We start from the raw sequence: 20,579 nt of genomic DNA, 5'->3' as shown, positions 1-20,579 counted from the left end.
CGGTAATTATTTTCCAGCGATGGAATAAAACTAATTATTCATTTTTTAAATGTTATTTTGCTTTTTGCCATTTTTATTTTCTATTTAATTCGCTATTCTCAGTTTATAAACCAATTAAACTACATTTCCATATTAAAGTTGTAAGGAAATGTGTATACAGAATCTCAATTCCTCGAAGTGATCTGAGCCTGAAGCTGATTTTCTGCCATGGCAATGCTCATCTTATCGCCCAATAGGCAGGTATTTATGACTTTAAATTGCCAGTCTAACATAACATCGTCTATTATCTGCAGTGGTGCCTGGTCAAACTATTAGTGTTTGTTAAACACAGTCCTCTCGCTAATTCAGCCTTGTTTCATAGAAATGTTATTTTAAATTCTTTAATGGCAAACATTGGTAGATTATGACATTCACTCTGGGACACGTGCAAGTTGGTAGGTCTAAATGGCTGTCTTTGTGGAACTGCGACACCAAAAATTTCCTTCCTTAACGCTGCTGCCGAGAGTTAACATTTCGGGGGTTATTTTTGAGGAACTGCAATATACTGTACATTGTTAGCGGATGTAAACATCTATCGCTGAGAGGAGGAACTGTTTGACCAAAATGCTTTTTTATCATTCGAGATGAGCTTATTTTCAACATTACAACCCTCCATATGTGCTTGTATGTCACGTTTTGTGTTCAGCATTTTAGCAGATAACGGCTAAGGCGCATGCATTATTACATTTTAAAAATGTTATCTTGCAGTCCCTTGTAACGCACGCAAGGTGGTAAGCTGCATTATTGCGTGTTATTCACCATTATATATGTTGCTATCACTACACAAAAATAGATTTCTCATGGGTTAAAATGAGAGGCTTACCACATGTAAAAATACATTCGAATAATAATGAAGTCCACCCAGTTCATCTGTAAAACAGAAATGCTTGGACTCCTAAGTTATTCTTCTCAGCCATGCTTAAATATGCTGAATAATGTACTAATACTGGAAGACTGCTTCCAGGTCAATCCAGGTTGGGTCAAACTCGTGCATTAGAGCTGATAATAGGATGATTATCTCAACCTCTGGGTTATTACTCTGACCCATGCAAATGCATAGATAGTAGAGAGAACGGATGTGCAAATAATAGGAAGGTCTGCCAATCGATCTGGAGCCAATAGGAGCATGGATGAAGGAATTTTCACGATCGTAGTTTTCAACGCCCAACCATCATAATAATAAAAAGTCACATTTATATGTCACCTTTAATTGAACTACTCAAAGGTGCATCACAACAAACATTATTGTCGCATATAATCCTACCACACTCAAGTATTAATCATACTGCATACAAAATATAAAAAAAATAATTACATGTAACAACTTACCCCTTCTTTTTTTCATAAGCCTTACAAGAAGCCAATGTCACACTCAACATTAAAAAATGCAGAACTCATCCATTTACCATACAAATGAACTTCGACTAAGCATGGACGTTTTTTTTATTCCTTACAATACAACCATGCTTAAAGGTCTCGCAGAGAAGGGCATGACTGACGTTGTAATCAAAGATGGTTCCAGTAATGTTTGTGATAATTTAATATAAAAAAAAGTTATTTCGCCATCATCAGCCACACGGGATTGTGGCACGACCAAGGAAGGAGAGATGGGTTCCTCCTGATCGTTATGCCTTAGATGAGCACGAGTTTCTTGAGATGAGCAGATGGAAGGCCGTAAATTGCCTTAAAATGTCAGTACTGTATCAAGTTTTCGAAATTAATGCATTCTGTCGCTGGAATTTCTCCAAAACTGCAGTGTAACAAGCAAGCCTCAAAAGTGCTCGCTGGTGATATTGTATTTATACTGTACTGTTTAAAAATAATGATCATCTGGTGTCCAAAATTTCGGTCTTGGTTTAAGGAATGTGTGCGTGCTTTTGCCATGTAGCAGTAATGGTTGTCTTTCATTCGTTTGGGGTGATCTAATATGTTGAAGGGATTAATTTTGCTTCATTGAGGTGATTTTTACACGCGCATTTTTTTGGATTGAGGAGGAAATGCCCCTTCCACATTGCAATATCCCCCTGAGGTATGAAAACGGTGGTCGGAACACATAAATGCCGAGATATTGACGTACAGTGTGCATGTACGTATCTTGTTTCCTGAGATACGACGATTCATTTTCCAGTGATACAGGAATTGTCTAATATTCGAGGCAATGATTCAAAGCAAGAATATTTTTGCAACCAGATTTTTATATTTTACAAGTCACAAATAATTTTCTCTTCTCACACAATTCGAGGTAAGTTCTGTGATTGAAATAAACATTTATACCCCATGGGCTGATGCATCATTACGAGCCAATTGTTTAGCAATGTGTAAGGTGCTGAGCCCAATGTAAACACCCTGCTTGCTGGCCTGGGTGTCAGGTAGTGAGGAGAAATTGCACTTTAATTGCTGCATGTGAACCACAGCTAGACAGTCAACAAGGTTGACGTTTCCCAAGATTGAAATGGTGCCTTGAAGAACTGTACTATAGCAATCTTGAGTCATGATGCCGAGTTGTGCATTGCAATTCTGAATCTATCTTGCACCTGAGTTATACGTACAGATGCTGCGTCTAATTCCATGTACTGAAAAAAAAACCTCAATGCCATACCTAAAATTACAATTGAATAATTATATTGAATTATAATTTTATTGTAGAGCCAAGTGACTAATTACTTCCTAATGAATGGAAGATGTAAATTTTGACATTATGTTGAAATGTAAATTCCTGGTGGTACGCATTGCACTGTAATGAGCCAAAGATTTGAGCTACTGAATTCATGAATGCACCAACACGTTCGCGATGCGGTCGGAGATACAACCACCATAAAAAGTAAATTACATTTTACATTGCTTTGAGACTATGAGCCTAGTGGATGATTGTGCGCATCTCTTTTTGTGTGGACGTTTAAAGCCACCCTGGAAGCTTCTTTAACTGCTCATGGCAGTTATTGCCCAGTCGGATATAAAGACTCCAGATACCCACATATAGGGCAAAAATCTGCAGGTGGTTAATTATCATTTCCAACAATATGCTTCGTTTTTTGCAATTGAGATTCCAGTGGCAGATTATAAGCACTTTTGGATTCCAATTTGAACGCTGCTTTCTCCAATGACTCTTAAAGCCACAAAATTCCGCGACTGTTGATGCCGTATGTTTAGTTTGTTCTCCTTCCACCGCACCTCCGATAACACGTTCCTTCGGAGTGGGCAGGTAGGAACTTGGTTGGACAGTGCATTCGTGCGATCCGTGTCACGCGGCGCAAGCTGCGTGGGGCGGCGCGTCACGTGGTGCTGAGCCCGCCCGAAGCCCTCTATGAAATACAAATCGAGGGCGTGGCTATGCACGACAGACAGACAAATAATCCCTGGTGGGCAGTGTGGAACCTGTTGTTCCTACCTGTATTAGCATACATACATGTGCCTCGAGTGGATTTTCTTGATGCATATGCACTGCAGCTTTGCACTCACCATTTCCTTGCCTTATCCCACTTCCAGGGTGGCCATGTGAACTGGATCTGACGTGTTGCATGTCATTTAATTTGGCTGTCGGCAGCAGTGGTGACACTTGCGCATCACAGTAAGAAGTGCTTGGGTTCGGTTCCCCAGTTTGTACAGAAATACCTAATTTTAACGTGGTAGATGCATTCCTGACAAGTGAAGCGTTAAACGAAAACACGTTAAGCGAGGGAAGTACATTGCAGGGAGTAACAATTTGCACGATAAAATTAACTTGCAGTCATCCCATGGCGCCCACGTGTTAAGCGAGGACTTGCCGTATGTTCTCCCGCTGTTGTGTATGGGGCTTCCTTCGGGTTGTCGGGTTTTTCTCAGAGCTAAAGAAAAAAAATCGTACTATGTAACTCGTATTGTCCAAATGTCCCAATGCTGAAAATTGTTCTGGGATTGCGCATTGCAACATCACCCCCCTCCTGTGAACTAGTTTTGTTCTGAAATAGTATAGTTTACATTACATTGTATATTCAAATCCCATACAAAATATACATACATAAACAACTATTTATTATATTTATTCATTGTAATTTTTAATGAAATTTTGTTGACAAAACAGGGCTATTTTGTAAACATTTCATTTGAGATCAAATTTAACCCAGTTTCGTGGCCATGCCGGACTGAGCAGAATACAGAACTAAAATAGCCTATATACAGCAATAGGAGCCAATGAGGCCTGCTGGATGCACTCTGCTATTGATTACTTAACCACCAATGCGGTTATTTATCCCTGCTGATCACAGTATTTGCCTTTAAACAGACAGGGCGGGTGGGTAGATTTTTACAGTTGCCCATTGATTTTTAGTCTCAAGGTAAACACGCACAGGAGCAGCAAAGCGTCAAATGGAATTCTACACCAGTGCGTAAATCTTTTCGTTGCAGACGGAGATCTGAAATGAACTTAAACGTACAACTTTGCTTTCGGAGTGGCACTTTAGATTCTAATTTTGGAATAACACCGCCCCACGATTTTTCTATCTTTAGTTTGTTTGAAATGCTTTCTGTGCCCATAGGAGAGACGGCACGAGCTATCTCCAAGGGCCAGGCTTCACTTAAAGCCATTGAAGCGTGTGTCTCCACCCAGTCAATAATAGCACTGTTGCTGCTTCAGGACTGTAAGGGAGCATTTCGGTATGATTTTTAGTGTATGATGCTCAGCTATGTAGAGTGCATAGACACTGTGCCTCCTTTTTAATTGCAGAACATCTTTGCTAATAAGAATACATTGTATAACTCCTCCCGGAAATATCACTGCGCAACGCGCACAGTAATTTGCTGAAACGATTATGGCGGATTCATGCTGAAATTCCATGAGCAAATTGTAATCATATATATTTGAAATACATGAGCATGTTCACCAAATGAGCCAGCACCTAACATGCCTAACTTTGTTAGAATTACATCATACATGTAATAGATATGTAGCAAACTATTTATGTCTATGAAAGTATGTACTTTCACCGATGACACATGCATTGCATGGTGTCTGCAAGATTTTATTTTGATTTCTATTTGATAACTTAAAAAATTCGTACAGCTGTTGATTCAAAATGCACAACATTATTAGAGCTACCAAATGCCCTGCTTTGGCCAGGATAAAGTAGTCTGCAGGATTGTCAAATGAGAGGGCAGTGTCTATGAGCAGTCAGCTTGGGGCCAATGCAACTACAAGCAAGGACATTCATTGTGAGGGTGGGGAAAGTGTTGTAAAAGTAGGTTGGGCTAATCCAGGATGGGCCTGGATCTGCCAGCTCTCACCCCATGTACCTTGGCTGAGCCTACCGAAAATGTTGTGGCTTTAAACGGTTTCAAAACTAGAATTGTGACTGCATCGTAACAATTCATGACACCACGGAGCAAGCGTAAGTGCGCGCCATTCCTAAAAACTGCTAATCGCTGGTCCCCTGCAGGTACAGAGGCTTCCCCGTCGTGAAGCCGTCCGAGGTATCCCTGGATGAGCCGCGTCGCTACACCTGCAATTTCCTGGGCACCGTGTACCCGGGCTCATCCCGCGTGGCCATGCTGCGCGCACTTCACGAGTCGGGCTTCGGGGACTCCTGCCTCGTTGTGGAACGCGAGCAGTGAGTGCCGACGTGGGGACACACGCACGCACGGACACACAATCCCTCGGTGCGTGGACAGCGACATCCTTCCCCCAGTACCTCCGATTAGCACGGTTAGCTGAGTGCGGTGTGAAAGAAGTTCAGTATACATGCTTGCATCATGCACCCTCATTGTCATTATTGTCCACTCTTTGAATTGTTGGCAGTTTTCCCAATTTTATTCCAATTGTCAGGCGTTTTATAATGCAGTATTGGTATGGAATTCTTGCATGGTAGAAAGGATCCATTGGATAGCACCTTTCCAGTGTGACTACAGATGCAATTCACCTTTGGGTGTGAAGACCAACCTCACATACTCTTCGGAGGAAGGTGTGAGTTTGATCTTGTTTTTACATTGCTAGTGCTAAACATGTTAGATTTTCTATTTATTTTAGGCAGCACGGTTATCCCATCATCCACATGACAGTCTCATAGTAACTTCGTTTGGATAGCATCGCATGTGATTTGTTTGACGAGTCATTCAGACAGAAATGCCTTTTGAAAACGAACAGATGAAGAAATTAGATTACTTTGAGCAGTGTGTTTCTGATTTAAGGTTGACTTGGTTTCCAAGTTGACATTCCCTCCATGATCAGTAAAAAAAGTACATATTTGTCCGTAAAATGTCAACGCAGACCCGAGGCAGATATTATTCCTGTTGCAGAGTATGTTAGCCTTTCAGTCAGTTCGAGGAACATTTTGAAAAATTTCATTCTGGATTTTGTATTTGCTTTTAAATTTTCTTTCATTGCCACTTGGCAAGTGGATGAAATTTACATTTGTTCTCAAAGTTGTTGATTCAAATTTGAAGTGAATGCATTTTATTGCTTTCCTTCCAAGGGACAACTCCAACTCTTTCATGGATGCTTCCATGGCAATTCTAGCACGAACATGCTTCTCTTGTCCAGATAGGTTTGCAAGTACAGGAGCACACCATTTACCATACAAATTATGGAAATGCTTGGTAAATGGTCTCATAATGGTCTTGAAAAAATAATGCTAATTAAAACGTTTAACAGCAGAAAAGCAAATAGTTTTTGCATATCTGAAATAATTTTAGATATTTTTTGGGGATTGTATTTTCATACACTCCATGTTGTGTGTACTTAATTGCACATGCTAGAAGTTGTGAATATTGCTTGCACTTTTAATCATATATATTTAATAAATTGCCACTGACTTTATTTGTTGATCAGCAAAATCATGAATAGTATTAATATATCATACTCGCCTAAACAACATTTCAATGCGACCATGGTTTTCATGTCTTTAATTAAGGATGATAGCAACATAATAACAATGTCTGCATGTGGTGAACAGTTTTAGGCCCAATTTCTCATTTGTTTATGGGGCACAATCCCACAAAACCTTTTACTGATCTAAACTTCCAGTTGCTTCTTCCATCATATCCCGGCAAACCAAAAAATATTCCACACGTGGAAAGTGCGTGGCCATCTGGTCCATTTTGCAACAATCCACAATCGCCCGAGTGGTCGGCTGCCAGGAGGGAGGATTTAGGGGACGCTTGCAAAGATATGATGTGGCATGCTTCACGCTTAATTTTCCAACACCTGTGCTGCCTGTAAAAACAGCGGCTTTGCATTGGCAAATGGAACATTCGTTGTTCAGTTTCACCATCGCTTGGTACCACGCTTTGACAGTCTCGTCTCCTTTGTGGACATGCCTCCATGGTCCTATTGGGGCTGAAAAAGCCTCCTTTGTTTATCTTTTGGGAACTTTTTTTTGCAGCTTTAGACAACAACACCAACTGCCTCTTGCCATTCATTAAGAGCAATGCAATGAAAGTGAATTCTTCCCAATTTGTCAAGTAGGTAAAGGAATGCCTGAAGAACCTGGAATGCCTCATGAACCCCCTCGCAGTCATCGTTAATTCCCATAGATTAATTCACGTTCCTGGCAAGCATTTAAACCACAGTGCTTTGGAAATTAATCAAGAATGAATATTGTGCTTTAAATTCCTGCAAGTACATTTACGATGGCACCAAAAATTATTTGACTACAGAGGAAAAACAAGCTTTGGTAGAAAATAGCCTTTGCTGAATGTGAATTAAATTTCAAATTATAATACTGGGGATATGTACTAAGAATCCATGTACCTGACGGGAATTTATAGGACGTAGAATAAATAAATAGCGCATTTTATTTTATTAAATCCTAAAACGAGATGTGTAATGATTCCCTTCATTCCCCCCTCAATAATTTTATGAATTGTCACAATTCAGGGCCTAGCATGCATAATCTATGGCAGCCATCATGTTTCCATGAAGCAATCCCAATTTATAGGTTAGATACGGCGTATGAGCCCCAACGACCAAATCGCAGAGAATGTGCCCGATCTCGTCAGATTTCGGAAGATAAGCAGGTTTGAGCCTGACTGGTGCATTGATGGGTGACCACCGTGCACAAAAAAGGTTGTGGCTACATGGTAAACGCGACAGGGAAATTCAGCAATACATTGTTGTACTATAATATATATACTTTTCACCTTCATCAGCCCACACAGGCCAGCATTGTGAAGTTTGATCGACTAACCCCCGTGACCTCTATGGCGTGGGGAGTCCTTCACCCAGCCAGGTAGATTGGCAGAAAGGGCCGAACATACACAGCATACAAATCTAAAAATAATGTATTTGTACCTGCAGAATTGATAATCGTATTGTGAGCGTGGTAGTCTATTGAAATCGATTAATCGTTATATGCCTAATTAACAGTGGTAGGCAGCATCGTGTGTTGCTCTGTGACACGTCGTGATAGTGTTTGGCAGGCCTGAGGAAGCAGACGGTTTTAAAGTGGATGTCTCAACTCGTGGACTTTGATGACTCTTGCAGCTGCATCAGTTGAAAGGACCCACCTGCCACTTATCTGCAATTCACAAAGCCCCCTACATATGCATGACTAGCTTTCAGTTTTTTTTTTACGATTGTTGAGCATGCTTGTAGCCAAACAAAAACGATACACAATGTAATGTTATCTTACCATACTGGCCACATGACTGTGGGTTCAGGTTGCCTGCTTCACCTAACTTGGAGCCACCACGGTGGTGTGATGTTAAATACCTCGCATGGTATACTTGAGGTCATGGGTTTGATCCCGACCCTGACACCTGTATATTTGGAGTTTGCATGTTCACCCCGCGGTCACGTGAATTTTTCTACGGGGTCCTCTGTAATTTCCTCCAGAATTAGAATCATGCGCTTAGAGTATTTGACCACGAAAAAGTTCCACGTGATTATCCACTTTGTTGAGCCATCATTTGTGGCTAGGTTGCTTATGAAAAAGAGCTATATATCTCAGTGGACCTGATCTGGTAAAAGAAAAATAGTTTATAGTAATTTTTTTGTTTAACTGTATTCCGTTGTAAGAGAAGTAGTGTAGTGTGGTTGGCATAGTTCCCCCTCCCCTCCACCAATTTCCCCCCCTCTTCTTTGCCCAGCACCTAGTCCCCACTGTAGGCGCAGCTTTTTTGTACCAGAAAATAAGCTACGCCTTAACTTGTGGGCGCAATAAGTCTGACGCGTGTTTGAGGTGTCTTAACTCAAAGTGTTTCTTTATTTCTTAGTTGCACAAAAACGAGCGTTTTCTAAAGTTATATCTTCGCCTGTTCACGTACTGCATCACCCTGTCGCACGGTAAAAGACTGTATCCACTCGCTCCCCGCTCGGCACTTCTCATAGCTTCCCATTTATACCGCAAAACCGGAAGAGCGTCTAACCAAAGTGGGGTTTCTAAACTGTTGGAATATTCCAAATCAACTATAACCAGTCTGTCAACAAATGTATGACAGATGTACATCAAATGTATACACAGAAATAATACATTCACTTTTTGTCGTATGGCTCTTACACCCAGTGCTGTTGCAATGCCTGCCTACTCGATAGTTACGAGCAAATGTCCAGTGTGAGGCCACAGGATGATACGGCGGCCCCCTTCCCATAGGTTAACGTCGCCATCACACGAAGCCGCAGACTGGAATGTAAACTCGGAGCGTAGCCAGTTTCTCTTACTGGTGTCCGAGAAATCGTGAACAGTCTAAGGAAGCGTGCTTCTCCAACCAATGTCACATGCCGTTCATATTTGGTTACCAATTTGTGGTTCAGCTGCTGCCAATTTCCTTGGCAGCAATTCTCACATTTCATCATTTAAAAGTCTCAGCCACGTGAAAACCATGTTGATTTACCAGCCAAGGTATAAATTGAAGCTGTTTTCCTTGGGTACCCAGTTCGGGTATTATTTGTAACTATGATTTAAAGTCTCAAACAAGATATTGGTTTATGTTAAACGATAATTGTGTGTTATGAGTTTTTTAAAAATATATTGTGAATTATTTCCATTTAATCGCATCATAACTACTGGCCATCATTAGCATGATAGTCTTGAGTGTATGCTTCAGTATGAACAAAATATTTAATTTAACATGCCCATCTTGGCAAAAGACTTTAGATCAATGAATGGATGTATGAAAAAGTACATTAGGATATACAGTATAATATGTATCAATCCATTTTTATGTGGACACACACGCAAACAAAAGTGACATTGCCTGTGATTAATGATCATAAACTGGTGGTCACACATTGGCTATTGAACGTTACCGTTATTGATGACAAGGTAGCGGCAGTTAACATCGACTGTCCCGCTCGCTCGTGTGTGTGCGCCTTTTGGTGCCCCCGTGCGCGTGAGTGCGCATGCCGCGATGTGCTTTTTACGTTCGAGCGCGTCGGTCTGTCAGCCTGTGGGCACCCAACCAGTGTGTGAGTGTCTGCTGTCGTGTGAGTGAGCTGTGATGCTTCTAACGAGGTTGTGGAGGTCTTTGGGGTAGCCTTCAAGCAGGTCATTTAAAGGTTCCATATTGGGCTTTTTTCAGTAGCCCCGTGGCTTGTTTGAAATCGAGTTCACATTTGTTTTTCTGGGTTGCAAGGTCCTTCGGGGACTTAAAATAACACATGAACTGCAAAGGGAAGAGTTCTATTTCAAGACAACATTGATAATGAATTCCACATTTTCTGACAACACTCTGTTATATGAATTGTCTTGATGAAAAAAAAAAGCAGCTTCCATGTGGCTACACATTTGTAAATATGCCGTGATTAAATATGTGGGTCATTATTAATAACTTTAGATTTCTACAAGATGCAGTTGTCTTTGTTTACAAGCGGTAATGGCCATATTTTGATTAAGATACTTCCGGTATAATGCACAATGATGAGTAGCTGGCTCTGGAAAGTCACTGAGGTGGCTCATGGTCACAATTTGGATAAATGTGAAGCATCACAATGTGGGTGACTGAGCATATGCATGTTTTCCAAACTGGAGAAAGGTAGTAAATATATCATTTATTTGCAAATGGAATGTTTTCCCAAATCCTTTCATGACTTTCTGGCATCTCCTGTCCAACTTGCAACCCAATACCTCTGACACCAGGCAAGAAAGCCCTGGTGGTCGTCCATCCAATAACAACCAGGCTTAAAATCTGCCTAGCTTCTAAGATCTGCTGAATTCTGTGAATTTGGGGATATTTGGTTGAAGGCAAGTGATGATCCTGTTGCTCCTCATAGACTTTGAGGACCACCAGCAATGGGAAAGCACACATTTATGACCGTGCGATTTATCACATCATAGACTGGTGGCACTGGTTAGTATACTGTAGAATAAACCCGGCGATCCGGGTGCAATTCCTGGCTGCAGCTAACTCCAGGGCTGAGTGATATTCCGGCTGGTCCTAGGACCCCCCCCCACCACCCCCTCTTCACCAGCCTGCACTGACAAATATGGTGAAGTATATTCTTGGTTCTTTCGGTAAAGTCACGTAGAAAGGAAATAATAAAATAATAATTTCCTTTCTGTGGACTCCACACCTGAAGATGATTGCTTGTGTTGCATTCGAAACGTCGTGAGAATTTTTATTGTTTTATATTTGTATTATTTTATTATTTCCCTTCTACGTGACTTTACCGAAAGAACCAAGAATATGAATCCCTGCAGTCACGAAAGCTTTAAATCAAAATGGTGAAGTATAGTCGAACAAACCCCATAATCGACACCATAGCCTGAGAACTCAAGCCATTAATTTATTAACATTGCTTAGAATAGTAAAGGTCAAAGGTCCTGCAATGGCTTTATAATAACATCACCGCTGGCACAAAGGATTCCACTAGAGCAGGGGTCGGCAACCAAAATAACAAGAAGAGCCATTTCTTTCCAATTCGGTACAAAATTCAGTATTTCAAGAGCCGCAATGCATCTGAGTACATACTGTACATACGTACATATTGTCAAGAAGCAGCCCGTAAAGAGCCGCATGCGGCTCCGGAGCCGTAGGTTGCCGACCCCTGCACTAGAGGGACCTCTATAGAGTTTCTTGAGGATATTTGGCCTACTCATCTACACTGGTCAGACGATTTGGAGGAGGTGGGAGTAACCACAACAACAATTTACTCCACAGAACTCAACCTGCCGACCTATGAATTGCAAGTCCAGTGTGTTAACCATGACACTACGGCGGCATTCCTGGTTTTAGCTAATAGAACAAACCAACGAATATCGTGCATGTGTCTACGGGTGAGATAGTAAGAATAGATAAAACACATGTTAAGATTTTGAAACACCAAATTGCAAGGTATCAAGTCTGCATTAACCACACATGCTTGTGCTAAAACACACCAAAAAACATTAGTTGACAAATGCACGCAATCGTGTGCGCGTGCCTATTCCCACAGGTGGCAGCCGATGGAGACTTCCGAGAGCCGCGGGCGCTACATGGATGCGCTGCGGCAGAGCGACCTTACACTTTGCCCCGTCGGCGTCAACACGGAGTGCTACCGCATCTACGAGGCGAGCGCGCTGGGCTCCGTGCCCGTTGTTGAGGACGTCCTCACCCCGGGCCATTGCGGAAACTCCACGGCGAACGGCGGGAGGTGGACGCGGCACGCGGCGCCTCTCCGCCTGCTCAAGGCTGCCGGCGCGCCGTTCGTCTTTGTACGGAACTGGAGCGAGCTGCCGGGCGTGCTGAGGCGAGAGGCCGCCATGAGCGCACGGGACAAAGCGGAGAGGCGAGCGCGGCTCGTACGTTGGTACGAGAGCTTCCGGGCGGAGATGCGGGACTCCTTTGTCGGCGCAGTCCGCAAGTCCTACTTTGGTGACAGGATGTCGTGACATTTGGTTCTGCACTTTGTGGGGGTGCAGGGTGGGTTGTGTGCGGTTTTAAAGCGCTTAAGAGAAAGCAAATAGTTATTGAAAAATTGAATATAAATTTTTTACATTTTTAAAATGGAAGTGTAACAATACATAGCAGAGAATATTTTTGGAGTCAAGTTTTTTTGTGAAGTAGAAATAGAATTTGTGTGTGTAATGCTGTGTTTGGAATTATTATATACAACCTCTAATTGATCTGCCAAAACCAAATTGTTGAAGTACAATGTGTGTATAGGTGCGGTTGTCTAAAGCTCATGCTTTGCATGGTCAACCTTGTATCCCCAAAGTGGAGTTGCCCACACACACACACGCGCGCACCTCGTGGCTTAGCTATCAACTGTGTAGGCGGTGCAACTGCACCGTAGCTCATGTGCCATCAGGGGCCAAACAAGCATCATGCTACAAAGAGCCGGAGGGGAGGGAATTGAACAAAGACCTGATAGCATTCCTCGCACCGGGGCCCATGCCAACCACACCACACAGCCGTATTGAAGTTGCGATAATCTGTCTTCAGACTAGATTCGTTGACAGTGGAGAAAGTAGAACGAAATTGCATGTGATGTTGAAGTTATATAACACATTAGAATGATTGCTTTATATGGATTCAATTCAACAAATGAGCGCTTTCGAGACACCCCGCTCTGAATGAAGTTCATTATTTAAATGGTTTGTTAAATCATGTGCTTTCTTATATCAGCAAATGCCGATTTTATAATCAATTGGGTTTAATGGAATGGACTATGCAACAAACGGATCATAAGCATATCAATAGAAAGACTAAACAATTATTTTGAGTTTGATTCATGGTACAGTACTCAAGATTGTTTGAGGAGTGCCCAGCTAGTTAGTTTCACAAACAGGTGTGATCCACAACCCCTTGCCCCTTCAAAGTAGTTGAGCACAGACGAGCATCACCATTTCGGGTTGTTTATAGTTAGTAACTTAGTTGGTGGGGAACATTTTAAATCATATATTTAAGAAAAATGTTAAAAGCTTCAGATTTTACTTGATTAACTTGGTTTATATAGCTACGTGCGTGGACTATTGGACTTAAGAGTGAAGACACCAACTGTTAAACACGAACCACTGTGTGATTGTTAATTGTCTACTACTGAACATGGTTCCTGTCTACTTGAAGATATTTGTGAAGCTGTTTTCTTCATGGAATGCCTGATGAACCTTTTGTGAAGATCGGTGCGATGTTGGTTTGTGAGATGTGAATTCTGAAAGTGAAAGGTTGGATCTGTTGCCATCAAGTGTTTTAAATTCAATAGCAATTAAAAGTTACCATTTTCCTCGTAACCATGGATTGCAGTTTTCAAATATCTGTGATAAAGGGCAGCTATTATTGAACTAATCTTAACGTATTGTCTTGTCTCCATTACAAATTCAAATACATTTTTATTAAATTAAGTCGGAAATGTTTCGTGTAATTGTTTGCCTACTGAAAGTAGATATATCAAATAGAAACATTATAAATGGTACTTTTTCATGAGTAGAAACATTTACGAGAATGTTGGGAAATGTTTAGCCAAATTATGATAATATATATTATAATTGCAATAGAAATTGCAAGAATAATTCATTCATGTTGCGTGTTAAATCTGTAAGTTCGTGCTACTTAAAAATTCTGGAGGAGTGAACAGCAGTTTTTTATACTGCAATTGCTTAATTGAGAACTTGTTGAAATGATTGCTACATTAAAATTGCTTTGACATAGCAAACTGCTGCCAAGCCTCAAATTAAATGGGTAGTTGTAAGACTGATTCAATTTGGATTTCATTAAGACAATCAATAGTTGGCAATTGAGTTGTATAATACGGTATATTTTGGAGTTTATGAAATATAAGCTTTATAAGATTACGTTACAGTGGATAATGCATAAATCTGTCTGTTTTTTGTTTTTACCAAAGTGCGCGTGGCTGTAACAACGTTAATGGAATATTTGTGTCATGAAGGTCTGTCAGCCCTTTTCTTACTACTGATGCTGCAAGTATTGTTTTACCGATACGTATAAAGATATCCTGTGTTCTGATATACGGTGTATTGAGTCGTGTTCTGTGAATCGAGTGTACGTTCCACGTCCTCTACTTGTCCTTGCACTACATCCCAAGAGGATCTTTCAAATATCTTGAGACTTGTACTACATAGACTATTATCATCACACGCTCAATACGTTCCACATTTCACTGTATGAATGTAAACATTCATATGAATGTTCAGCATTCACAAAGATTAGAGCGTCAAGTGATGTGGCGCACTGATAATTATAATTCCCCAATTTTACGTGTTACATCACTCGTTTGGACATCGCTGGTTTGAAAGCGTTTTCTCTAAGTTTACATACAACTTGAGTGATTTGTATTGTAGAAGCCTATACAGATGGCTATTTCTCTTTTATTAAATGTACTTTTGTAAACTACTTTCCTAGGCCGAGTGATTGAAACTACATTGCTGTTGCCATTTCCATTAGAATATATAAAAACAGCATGAGGAATTTGTATTATTACTTTCGTCAGCAAGTTACGTCGCTACTTTAACGATCAATTACTTTGTAAGAGCTACTTTTTATTTCAACGATGCCTTCAATATCGTCTGCGATGAGAGTTGAAGCTGCTCTGAAAAGCGGCGGTGAAATTCGAGTCAACTACAAAGGGAGAGGGCGGGAGATGGTTGTTCCTTTGTGCTTCACATCTCATTTAAACAGAAGCCTCTAATTGATCAACATTTAGATAATATAAACAGGCCTGTGAAAATCTGCATTTTTTTTATTAAGATTGACACCACCTGAAAAGCCAATGTATTAGCCCATGGAATGTTTATGCTGTGAGCCAATGACATGACATTAACATGTCAGCATGAGTAATTTGTGTTCTAAGAGTTGTGATTTATAGCTTATGTTTATGTAATGTAGTTGTAGAAAAAGGGCCGAGTTTATTGTTTCTGCTATGTGAATCATTGCACCATACTGAAATCTGTATAATCATTCCAGTTTTATTGTGCACACGAAGGCGGCGACATTGCACATCCGTTACACATTTTGTCGGTGGCCTGGAGCATGATGATAGTCGCACCTACATTTCCGAATGGAATTTTTTTCTGCATATTTCTGCAAGATGGTTTTCATCCCAAGGCTGAGCCGCCTTTGCATTTAAATCCAACGCGTCTCCCCAAATTCCTGTGAAGGCAAATCCCCCTGTTTTCCCCACCTGTCATTTCTACAGCAGCCCCCATTTAGCGCTCGCGTTCAGTCTGCCTTTGAAAAGCAATGTACAGTAGAATATATAATACAACTGGAAGGATAAAAAATACTGAAGGACTTTGATCTCTCTGCGGGGATGTCAATCTGCCCCATTCGATACCCTGGCGCAGGCTTTTATTTCCAATTTGAAATGTAGAAATTCCCTTTTTTTATCAGAAAAAGCCTCCCATGGGATACCCAAAACACCCCATAATCTCAATGGCTTTGTCACATAGCTATCAAGTCCTTACGAATGTGACGGATAATTCTAGTTCGTTTTTTCGTTCGCGTCCCATTTCATTGATATAGTGAGTTGAATGTGACCTAATTTCAGAGGGGGAGAAAAACGGCTGCATATTTTAATTGTAGAATTTAGCACAGTCCTAACAGCTGAATTACGTATTATGTTCATTTAGATCTCTCTATCTCTAGCACAATCCAGTGCATCATATCAGAAGCATACTGTATATTCAAATGTGTTTACCAATTCGTAAAACACAAATACATACTGGAACTGCTCTTCAATTCGCCGTGTCAAGTATTTAATTTCTGGACCATGAGAGGTGTGGAGAGGGCTTCCAGGAGTGGGTTGGTTATGGTTGATGAATGTCAGTTATTGATTACAATTTAATCATCTCGAGAGTGAAATATTTAGTCAATAAAATTACTTTAAGGCCATTTTTCTTCCAAAAAATTTACATGGGCTGTCAAATTTTTAAAAAACTAATGTTATCATTTGTGTAAAGGTTGAGGACTTTTAGGATCTTAAATTCCCTTAATTCCACATACTGTATCTTGACTTATACCCAGGACATTCTTACTAGATATGTTCCAGGTCGCTCGTCAACTGGGTAGGTGTGTGACTAATAACTACGAGAGGTATACTGGATGTGGTATGCAGATGTGGGTAAATATTGTCTGGGTTACTGGCTAAAACAGACCTGGCTGAAATTAAGCCTATAGATTGGTTGCATGAAATACCTGAAATGACTTTTTTCCCCCGCATACAATTTTTAAATTGAGCGGTTAGTGCATAGCAGGATTAACCTCGCGACCCGAGTTCGATTCTGGGCCAGTGTCAACGTGAACCAGTACTGTGGATCCCTTTCACAAACCTGCATTGAGCAGACTGATGAGACATGGTCAGCCAACCCCCACGTACATTGAACTTCTCTCGCACCATACATAGCCAACCATGCTTTCAAAAATGTCACTGATAAAGCACTGCACGGTGCAACATTTCGCACCTCCGATTAGCACGATTGGCTACGTACGGTGCCAAATAAGTTCAACATACATTCAACATGCAACATTTTATTAGCTTGTAAATGTAGATGATGGTGTTTCAATGCAAAATGGCCTAGCTGCGATCGTACCATCCAAATGGAATTCGGTTTAGGGCTTCAGCACCAATCGCCACCGATTTGTTTTCTTTCCCTGAGCCAACTCTCATGAGTGGCCCTGCTGTTGCTGCTGTAAGGTTAGAGGAAGATCAAGGCGCTGCCGGCTTGACCTTGTGGCAGGGTTGGGAAGCCTTCCACGCTGTGGAATCCCCTTAGGGCGGATCTCTAAGGCAGGCCAGAGCCGCAATGTTGGCCCCGGCAACACGTGCTTGTGGTGGTCTGGTGACGGCCCTCTTGGTTTCTTGAAATTACTGGACTCTGTTAAATACAGTAATTTTTTATGTGTGTGATCTATTGCAAACAATACACGCGCACGGAAATGGGTATGAGAGGCACAATGTGTGTATATTACGTGAGCCGAGGAGAAAGGGGTTTTGATTTTACACTGCTGGATGAGGGCCTACCCGTGCCATGCAGATCGTGGAGGTTAATTAACCATACTTCACCACGCTGGTCAGTGCGGGTTTGTGGAGGGGAGCCGAGATGTGCGGTCCAATAATGGACTTTGTTTCCAGGAAGCAAACATGTGTTTATAAATAATCCTGATTGCCATGGGCATTTATACAAAAATGTGGCTCTAACCTCGTATTGTTATGGATTATGCAAATCAAAACTGTATGTGCATGTAGGTATATTTGATGCAATTCGTTATATATAGAATAAATTGTGTAATACAGTATATAATAATAGCAAGTACTAGACCATGAACTTATCACCGTTTATAATTTCCAGTTCATATCATAATCGTCACATCTAAATCTCATATCTAAATATCAATAATCATAATCCAATTTATCATCGCCGTTGTAACATATCCCGTAATGCCTCTGCCCACATCTTGAGAATTCATAAATTCCCCACCCACATCCACTGCCTCCTGTAGCGATGATTACGCATCTAAGGAATGAATGGGCAATGTTTCTTTTCGGTATATAAATGCTTCTGATATCGATGTCGAGCCCACCAATAAATATCGACACATTGATGTTGTGGCTTTTAATGTGTTTTTCGTGCCAAAAACGATGCCGATGTACGCGAGATTTCTTTTAAATCGTTGGGTCACCTAAAAGGTAAGCTTTTTCGTGGAGGGGAAAAAAATAACTGGACAGTATATGTAAATTCACTGTGGGTTGAGTGTTGACCCTGTAACAGCCCTTTCAGTAAACTTAGGGCCAATATTGGCATGTGGTTGGAACCGTTGGACCAAAGTTGGGCCCAACGTTCCATGTTGACTGGGTTGTGCCACCGTATTTCTTTCCATAATTTGTTACGAATGTTTATACAGCATCCTGTGTTGAGTGTTGACCCTGCAACAACTTCCTTTGAGAAAGTCTTTCGGTAAAGTCACGTAGATAGAAAAATAATTTTAAAAAAATCACGTTTCGATCGCAACACAAGCAATCGTCCTCAGGTGAAAAAAATATAGCTAGACAGTCGATGGTTCTCATACTTGATTAGAAAACTATTTTTAAAAACGTTTTGCTGGCTGGCTGGCGCCCGGAAGGGGCGGGTAATTGCGCTGTGACGTCACCGCGCACGTCTGCGTGATGACGTCACCCGCATCCCCACAATCACCGTATTCATCACTTTCAATGCAATGCTGCACCAATTAAATCCCTCACGTTTTAATCTCATACATTGCCACCAAATTCCATCTCTCTTTACTTTCCTTACAGCCACTCATCCCCTGATTAGCTGATCTCTCCATTTGATGTTTACATTTCCTTGATTCCCTCATTTCATTTGAATAATTCATTTCCTCTAGTTTGTGTTGTTTATACATTCTCACATCCATGAGTTCCCCCATTCATCAGTGCCCTAATTAATGATCTCATTCGCAATTCATTCGTTTCGTTATTTTTGTAATTACCCCATGTATTATTAAATCCGTATAAAGTCCCTGCCATACATTCCTTTATAACAATTAATCATTCCCTCAATCATTAATTCACGTTGTGTAAATCCCCCGTCAATGCATTTTCTCATACGCATTCATTCCCTCGTCCGTTAATTCCTTCTAATTAATTCCCTCGCGAATGCCTCCTTCAAACACCTTTCATCCATTCAGAATTCCCTCATCAATTCCCTCTCATCAACTCATTCCCTCACACCAACTCATTCCCTCATCCATTCCCTCAACTCATTCCCTCTCATCAACTCATTCCCTCTCATCCACTCATTCCCTCACACCAACTCATTCCCTCACACCAACTCATTCCCTCATCCATTCCCTCTCATCAACTCATTCCCTCATCAATTCCCTCACACCAACTCATTCCCTCACATCAACTCATTCCCTCACCAACTCATTCTCTTTCATCTACATCCTTCGCAGTCATACCCCCCTCCCCAAACCCTCCTCTAGTCAACAACGCTAATTCTATCGCAAATAATAGCACCATTCATCACTTCCATTCATTCGAGTCGTTATTAATTAATTTCATTCACTTTAATTTCAGTCGTTCAATCACCCCCCCCAACCCCCACCACCCCCCAACCCCCCTCAACCTCCCCCAACAACCCCCCACTCCCCCCAACCTCCCCCCCCCATCACCCCCCAACCCCCCCCCCAACACCCCCCTCACCCCCCCAAACCCCCAACACCCCCCACCCCCCTCAACCCTCCCCAACACCCCCCCCCACTCCCCCCCACTCCCCCCCCACCGCCCCCCCACTCCCCCCCCCCCCACCGCCCCCCCCCCCCCCACCGCCCCCCCACTCCCCCCCCCACCGCCCCCCCACCGCCCCCACAACCCCCCCAACGGCCCCGTGTCCCGGCATGCCACGCGGGGCAGGGCTGCGATGTCCGCCTGGCGACACTGACGGGAGCTCCTCTGCGGCTCAGCAGCCGCCTCCTCTGTCCTCTGTGTTTCTCTCCTCTCACTCATCTTTCTCCTCTCACTCATCTCTCTCTCTCATCTCTCACTCGTCTCTCCTCTTCCTTCTTCCATCCTCCGCTTCGTCGTCGTCTCCCTGCGAGGCGGCACAGGCAGCGGGATAAGCGAGAGCCCTCGGCGGCGGCGGTAGAGGAGGAGGGGGAGGAGGAGGTGGGACGAGATGCGGGGTCCGGGGTTGAGCGCA

General features: G+C 42.0%; 1 protein-coding gene across 1 annotated transcript in view; it reads left to right on the top strand.

Moving 5' to 3' along the window:
- The window catches only part of RXYLT1 (ribitol xylosyltransferase 1), a 36,935-nt gene extending 22,051 nt beyond the window's left edge, over nt 1-14,884 (top strand). The window contains exons 6-7 of the mRNA XM_078872348.1: nt 5,451-5,621; nt 12,380-14,884. Coding sequence (XP_078728474.1) covers nt 5,451-5,621; nt 12,380-12,815 — 607 coding nt within the window. The 3' untranslated portion in view covers nt 12,816-14,884. The remainder of the gene's footprint in view (nt 1-5,450; nt 5,622-12,379) is intronic.
- The last annotated feature ends 5,695 nt before the right edge of the window (nt 14,885-20,579 follow it).

The sequence above is a fragment of the Lampetra fluviatilis genome, chromosome 34 (assembly GCF_964198595.1).
Source record: "Lampetra fluviatilis chromosome 34, kcLamFluv1.1, whole genome shotgun sequence".
NCBI lineage: Eukaryota > Metazoa > Chordata > Hyperoartia > Petromyzontiformes > Petromyzontidae > Lampetra > Lampetra fluviatilis.
Note: the sequence above shows the minus strand (reverse complement) of the source record. Positions and strands in the feature narration are given on the sequence as shown.